Source organism: Primulina eburnea, chromosome 12, assembly GCF_022965805.1.
Source record: "Primulina eburnea isolate SZY01 chromosome 12, ASM2296580v1, whole genome shotgun sequence".
NCBI classification, from domain to species: Eukaryota; Viridiplantae; Streptophyta; class Magnoliopsida; order Lamiales; family Gesneriaceae; genus Primulina; species Primulina eburnea.
Window position 1 is genome coordinate 32,189,273 of NC_133112.1, and position 8,533 is coordinate 32,197,805.

The window sequence follows — 8,533 nt, forward strand, 5'->3', positions numbered from 1 at the left end:
TAATCTCTTTTGGGAAAAATGACATGTGAGAATAATAAAAGTGCAAATGATTCATCTAATCCTGAAATTGTACGTATCAAGGGGATCATATCCCCAAACATTTATGTCGTGAATTCTTTTTGAAAATTGGATTTTGTTTAAGTATACTTGATTGTGTTATTGATTTTTCTTGCAACTTTAGAATTTGATTAACTACGAAGAGATTTTATGTGTTATAATTAAAACTGAGATGAGATTTTGTAACATGACATAATAACATAATTCATGAATCTATTGTGGAACATCTAGAAGCTCACCATATAATTAGGATAATCATAGAAGATATTTACTCAGATTTGTTATGTAATCTTTCTGATATTTCCCTTAGTTAGAGTTTTTTTTCTTGTTATTTAGTTTGTTATTAGGTTGTTACTACTCCTATGTTTAAGGAGTTTTAGTTGTATATTTACGGGGTTGATCAATGAGAAAGTATGTCAATTCCTCATCTCTTTTTTCCACATGGTATCAGAGCCATAACACCATCTTCACGTCATGGCCACCTCACCTTTACCAGTTATCTCTACTTCTTCAGCGTCAGATTCTTTTACCAGTTTCATCACATATCACATGCTTAATGGCCAAAACTACTTAGCATGGTCCAGATCAGTTTTGATGTTTGTGAGTGGTAAAGGCAAGGACAACTACCTGACTGGAATAATCCAAGCTCCAGAATCAGACGATTCGGGCCATAGAGTCTGGAAGACAAATAACAACATGGTAAAGACATGGCTCATCAGCTCCATGACCACTGATATCGGTGAAGGATTTCTGATGTATGACAATGCGGCAGAGATATGGGATCACGCAAGAACAACATACTCCAACATCGATAACACGTCTGAGCTCTTCGAGATAGAGAGCAGCCTTCATGACCTCCGACAAGGCGATTCCTCAGTCACTCACTACTACACCTCCCTTGTTCGACTTTGGCAGAAACGAGACCTCTACGATCAACACAAGTGGACATGCCCTACAGATGCCCATCTCTATAACAAAATCATTGAGACCAAGCGTGTGTTCAAGATGTTATCCGGACTGAATAAGGAGCTTGATGATGTCCGGGGCCGTATTCTCGGTATCAAGCCATTACCGTCACTTCAAGAAGCATTCTCATCTGTTCGACATGAAGAAAGTCGGCGGAAAGTCATGATGGGCGAGACACCATTGTCATCTTCAACCCCTGTGGAGGCATTGGCGATGTACTCATCGGACTCCAACCAGCCATTTGCGGCAAAAGCTACATCTGACAATAAACCACGAAAGCCACGTCCGTATTGCGATCATTGCCGGAAGCTCGGACATACTCGTGAGACGTGTTGGAAAATTCATGGAAAGCCACCGAATGGAAAGCCACCCTACCATTCTAGTGATCCAGAAAGCAAGGCCAACGCTGCCTACCATTCTAGTGATCCAGAAAGCAAGGCCAACGCTGCAACCTTAAGCCCACCATCAACCTCCAATTTATTTAGTAAGGAGCAGCTTGATCTTCTTCACAGCATCATCCTCCAAGCCCATAAATCACCGCCAGCAGGCTCCAGCAATGTTGCACAACGAGGTAACACTTCTCAAGCTCTTCATGTCCAGGATGCTCAATTGTCCTGGATTGTCGATTCTGGTGCGTCAGATCACATGACTGGTAACAAATCCTTATTCACATCCTATTCACCATGTGACCATCCTATCTCCATTATGATCGCCGATGGTACACATTCCATGGTAGAAGGAATTGGATCAGTTACCGTCACTCCAAAGTTGAAACTTGATAACGTGTTTTATATTCCAAAACTCCAGTGCAATTTGCTCTCCGTCCATAGAATTAATAAGGACCTGAAATGTCTCACAACATTTGATGATCATTCTTGTTTATTTCAGGCTCTGGGCTCGGGGACGATGATTGGATGTGCTAAACTGTGTTCTGGACTCTACATCATCAGCACTCACAACCCCACTGCACCTCCACAATGCTCTCTCGCATCTTCACATAATATTTCTAGCTTTCAGGACAGCAACCATAGTGATATCCTATTACTTCACTATCAGTTAGGCCATCCCAATTTCATGTATCTGAAGAAAATGTTTCCCTCATTATTTATTAATAAAGATGTCACTACATTTTCATGTGATATTTGTCAACTGTCAAAACATACTCGCAACTCGTACCCACCTCGTCCATACAAGGCATCTAAACCATTCACCATGATTCATTGTGACATTTGGGGAGCGTCTAAAATTGCAAATATTACCGGATCTCGATGGTTCTTATTATTTGTTGATGATAATACTCGGCTCTGTTGGGTGTACCTTATGACAAACAAATCCGAGGCTGCTTCATTATTTCAACAATTTCATGCCATGATATTAACCCAATTCCATGCTAATATTCAGATATTCCACTCTGATAATGCTGGAGAATTTTTCAACCACGAACTTGGGCACTACTTCAAGTCCCATGGAATCGTGCACACAAGTTCTTGTGTTCAAACTCCCCAACAAAACGGCATTGCTGAGAGGAAGAATCGACATCTTCTTGAGGTTGCACGATCACTCATGTTCACCTCAAATGTACCAAAATTCTATTGGGGGGAAGCAGTACTTACTGCTACATATCTTATAAATCGCATGCCATCTCGTATCCTCAACTACAATAGCCCGACACAAGCCCTCTTATCTGCCTATCCTCACACTCGCCTTATATCCTACCTTCCACCTAAAGTGTTTGGTTGCTCAGCCTATGTTCATCTTTACAATCAGAATAAGCTCGATCCCAAGTCCCTTAGGTGCATATTTGTTGGTTACTCATCCACACAAAAAGGGTATAAGTGCTACTCTCCACACACTAAGAAATTCTACACCACTATGGATGTCACTTTCCAGGAGAAACAACCCTTCTATTCTTCCAGTACTGCCATTCGGGGGGAGCATGTTCCTAGTGAATCCCAGCATGTTCCTAGTGAATCCCAGTACTTGTTCCTGAATGATCAGTCGACACCACTTGAGTTTCCCCATGAAGTCCAACAAGAGAACACACACCAACACATCCATGACTCTACTCCGGCTTCAGAACCTGTAACCGAACAAGGTAATATTCATACTCATGATGAAACTCCTGTTTTTAATCAAATTAACCAGGACTTACCCATTGCCGTGAGAAAACCATCTCGAGATTGTGGCCCCTATCGTATGCAAGATTTTATCTACTATGGGAATCTGTCTACAAGTTACAAGGCATTTGTGTCAAATCTTGATCAGATTCAAATACCTACCTCTGTAGAGGATGCTCTCAAAGTACCAAAATGGAAGGCTGCAACTTATGAGGAGATCCATGCACTAGAGAAAAATAAAACCTGGGAAATTACAGAGTTACCGCCGGGAAAGAAAGCGGTGGGATGCAGGTGGCTATTCACCGTCAAATACAATGCAGATGGGTCAGTTGAGAGGCTTAAAGCACGTTTGGTGGCAAAATGATTCACTCAAGCCTACGGGGTTGATTATGGTGAAACCTTCGCACCAGTGGCTAAACTTAACACAATCAGAGTTCTCTTATCTCTTGCTGCTAACCTTGACTGGCCATTGTTTCAACTCGACATCAAGAATGCCTTCCTCAATGGTGACCTAGAGGAAGAAGTATACATGAGCATACCACCGGGTTTCAATAACGGGTTAAATCCCAACAAAGTTTGCAAGCTCAAGAAATCATTATATGGTTTGAAACAATCTCCTCGAGCATGGTTTGGTAAATTCACTCGAGTTCTCAAACGACAGTCTTATCATCCAAGCCACGCCGACCATACCTTGTTTACAAAACACTCTTCTCATGGAAAATGTGCGATACTAAGTGTTTATGTAGACGATATAATAATTACTGGAGACGACGTGGAAGAAATAAAAAGACTGAAGGAGTTATTGTCTACTGAATTTGAATTCAAAGACTTAGGATAGCTGAAATTCTTTCTTGGAATGGAAGTAGCACGCTCAAAGAATGGAATATCAGTGGCACAACGGAAGTACACCCTTGACTTACTCAAGGAAGCTGGAATGCTTGGATGCAAACCTGTGGATATTCCCATGGACCCAAACCTCAAGTTACGGCCAAGAACAACTGAGCAAACCGCTGATAAGGGGAGATTCCAAAGACTAGTAGGAAAATTGATCTACTTGGCTCATTCTCGACCTGATATCACATTCGCTGTAAGCATGGTCAGCAGGTTCATGAATGACCCCTCAGAGATACACATGCAAGCCGTAATGCGCATTCTCCGATACTTAAAAGCTTCCCCAGGATCAGGAATTTTATTTAGAAAGACTCCCAGCCGACATATAGATATTTACACAGATGCTGATTACGGTGGTTCGGTCTCCGATCGAAGATCCACTTCCGGAATGTGCACATATGTATGGGGCAATCTAGTTACATGGCGAAGCAAGAAACAATCGGTCGTCGCCAGGAGTAGTGCTGAAGCAGAGTTGAGATCACTTGCACATGGAGTTTGCGAGGGAATTTGGCTTGAGCGGCTGCTTCGAGACCTACAAATCAGTGTTGATGGCCCAATTAGGATGCTATGTGATAATCAAGCATCCATCAGCATGTCCCAGGATCCTGTTACGCCTTAAACGCATACAAATCTCGAGGATGAGATTAATGTTTTTAATGCTGTAACATATCCCAAAGTTTTTGTTTTGATGATACCAAAACTTGGATTAAAAATGTACTAATGTTTTATATTGAGGCATGCAGGAAATTAAGAAACAGGTTACGTTCGGAAGATCCGACATTCGGTTCGGACGGTCCGAAATTATGCAATTCAGAAGCAAAATAAAAGCTGTTCGGAAGCTGCGAGGAGAGCGTTCGGACGTTCCGAAGACGTGATCGGACGTTCCGAACACAAGCAATCAAATCACTTCAATGCGGAGACAAATTGATATGACTGATTGATCGAGTAAGATTTCGGACGCTACGAAGACATGATCGGACGTTACGAAGTGTTGAAGATTTCAAATCTCCAGAAACGCGGGAATGTTCGGACGGTACGAACCTGAGTTCGGACCTTCCGAAGTTGTTCATCACTGTCTGAAAGAACTGTTCGGAAGCAACGAAGTTTGATCGGTCCCTCCGAAGCATATGTTCGGACCCTACGAAGTCAAGAACGGACGATCCGAAGTCATCCCAAAATTACGCAAATTGATTTCAATCACATCGGACGTTCCGAATCATAAACAGAAGATCCGAACCTTGGCGTCCAAGACTAGTATAAATTGGCCTTTGAGGATGCATTTTAAAACATCCCACTCCACTCTCTTGTCTCTTACAAAGCTTTCTACTATCTCTTGTGTGCGTTGATTAAAAGAGTTGTAATATCAAAAGAGTTGTAGAAAAAGAGTGAAAGTAATACTCTCGAGTGGGTTGTAAAGTTCGTGGCTATCCTTGGAGCCCTCAAGGCCAAGTAGACGCATCGAGGCGTGGTTGTAAAAGCTAGCTTGGAGCTCCTAAAGCCAAGTCGATATAGTGATACCTCGATCCTCATCGAGAAGGGGAGACGTAGACGATTCTTCGTCGAACTTCCATAAACATCTCTATCCCTCTTTACTTTACGCATTTACTTTACTACGCATTTATTTTACGCACTTACTTTACGCATTCATTTTATTTGTGATTGTCCCTCAAGTCTTCCGCTTGCAATTTTTGCAAACTCGTTTTAAAAACGCTAAAGGGCCTAAAAGAACCTATTCACCCCCCCCTTTAGGTTCTTCAAGTGGTATCAGAGCCAAGTTTTTTTTTCAAAATCTTTTAAATGGCCAATCTAGCAAGCGAGTATGCCCAAGGACAATCCACAAATCGTCCCCCTCTTTTCAATGGTACTAATTACGGATATTGGAAAAATAGAATATCTCTATACATCCAATCCGTCGATTACGACCTTTGGAAAATAACGGTGAAAGGTCCCTATATCCCCATGAAAACGGTGGATGATAAGGAAATTCCTAAGGGAATGGATGACTTCACCAAGGACGATATGAAACTTATCTCTCAAAATGCTAAAGCTATGAATATTCTTCATTGTTCTCTAGATATGAATGAATACAACCGAATCTCGGCTTGCACCTCTGCCAAAGAGATTTGGGACAAATTGGAGATTTGCCACGAGGGAACCAATCAAGTCAAAGAAACGAAGATAGACCTTCTCCAACTCAAGTACGAGACCTTTGAGATGGAACCCAAGGAGGATATCGATACCATGTTCCGGCGGCTCACCCAAATCATCAATGAGCTTGCCCAACTTGGTGAGAACTACCCAACTAAACAAGTGTGGAGGAGAGCCCTTCGAGCATTACCGGCGGAATGGGATGCAAAGCGCACGGCTATCATTGAATCCAACAAGGGAGATGCGGCATCCTACGACCTTGATCAACTTCATGGGACCCTAAAGACCCATGAACTTGAAGTATCTACCCGGAAGGAGACAAAGAAAGATGACGACAAAGTAAAGGCGAAAGGGATCGCCTTGACCAGTCAACTTGAAGATAGCGACGATGAAGAAATGGCACTCCTCACTAGAAAGTTCAAAAGATTCATGCGGAGTTCCAACTTCAACAAGAAAGACAAAAAGTTTGAGAAGGAAGTGACCTGCTACAACTGTCAACAAAAGGGTCACTATGCAAACGAGTGTCCCTCCAAGAAGAAGGCCGGCAAAGACAAGAAAAAGGCCCTTCTAGCCACGTGGAGCGACAGCGACAACGAAGAGGAGTCTACCCTATGCTTCATGGCGAAGGAAGATCATCTGACCGACTCGGATGACGACGAGGTACCCTCTTACGATGAATTACTCTCCGCTTACACTAGTATGTACAATAAGGCTAAGTCACTTAGAAATGAGAATAAGCAACTTAAAACTGAACTAGAAGCTAGGATGCATGACAACACTAAGCTCAAAACAAACCTAAGAGACTTAGAGAAAGCCTTCAACAAGTTCAATGTGAGTAGCGGTAAACTAGAAAACCTCTTGAGCATGCAAAGGTGTAACTTCGACAAAGGAGGTCTAGGATATGAAAAGAAATCAGTCAACTTCGCTAGTCTTATCGCAAAGGCAAAACCAAGAACACCACCAACATGCACTTACTGTTGTAAGATAGGCCACATAAGACCTAAATGCAAGAAACTTAGACACCAACACAACAAAAATAGTTATTGGAAATGGATCCCCAAATCCCCAACTACTACTAACCCCAAAGGACCCAAAGAAACGGGTACCAACTATCAAACTGTATCTCAACCTTGTAGGGACAAAGGGGAGACAAGTCATCGAGCACTTGGTATCTTGACAGTGGATGCTCTCGACACATGACGGGAGAAAAGAAGCTGCTACAATCCATTCGACCAAAAGAAAAGGGATCGGTGACCTTCGGAGACAACAGCAAAGGGATCATAGAAGGCATCGGCTCAATAGGTATATCTAACTCTACTATTATTGATGATGTACTTCTTGTGAAAGGGCTTAAACATAACCTCCTAAGCATTAGTCAATTGTGCGATAGGGGTTATGAAGTCAAATTCACACCACACGATTGCACTGTATCACTCACAACTGACAAAACCATTAGTTTCAAAGGTTATAGAAGTGAAAATGTTTACAAGGTCGATTTAAAGATTTCATCTTTTTCAAAAATAAAAAGCCTTGTAACATTAAATGTTGATGACAACATTCTTTGGCATAGACGACTTGGTCATGTTGGGATGAGCACCATAGAAAAACTTTTAAAACTTGACCTAGTTTCCGGAATGCCAAAGCTGAATTTAAAATTAGATTCTTTTTGTGATGCTTGTCAACTTGGTAAACACACAAAGGAATCTTTCAAAAATAAAAATTTTGTATCCACTTCTATGCCCCTTGAATTACTTCACCTAGATTTATGTGGTCCCTCGAGGACAACTAGTCTAGGAGGAAAATCTTATGCTTTTGTCATTGTAGATGATTTTTCACGTTTTACTTGGACATTGTTCTTAGCCCACAAAAATGATGCCTTTGATCATTTCAAAATTTTTGTCAAAAAGGTTGAAAATGAGAAAAATCTTTTGATCAAACAAATCCGTAGTGACCACGGAACGGAATTTCAAAATGAAAATTTTTCAATTTTTTGTCAAAGCAAAGGCATTGGTCACAACTTTTCTTGTCCTAGAACTCCTCAACAAAACGGTGTCGTTGAGAGGAAGAATAGGACCCTAGTAGAGATTGCAAGGACCATGCTATGTGAGCATTCTCTACCAAAATATTTTTGGGCTGAAGCAATGAGTTCTGCTTGTTACATCATCAATCGCGTATCAATAAGGCCAATTCTCAAGAAAACTCCATACGAACTATGGAGAGGGAGAAAGCCTAACATTTCTTACTTCCGCGCTTTTGGATCAAAATGCTTCATCCACAACAATGGTAAGGACAACCTGGGTAAGTTCGATGCTAAATCGGACAAAGGTATCTTTCTTGGTTACTCTACTTCTAGC

General features: G+C 41.6%; 1 protein-coding gene across 1 annotated transcript; it reads left to right on the forward strand.

Annotated features, from left to right (window-relative positions):
- The first annotated feature begins 3,996 nt into the window (after positions 1-3,996).
- LOC140806808 (secreted RxLR effector protein 161-like) lies at positions 3,997-4,650 on the forward strand. The gene has a single exon (XM_073163339.1). It carries the CDS (start codon positions 3,997-3,999, stop codon positions 4,648-4,650), a length of 654 nt encoding a protein of 217 aa, XP_073019440.1.
- The last annotated feature ends 3,883 nt before the right edge of the window (positions 4,651-8,533 follow it).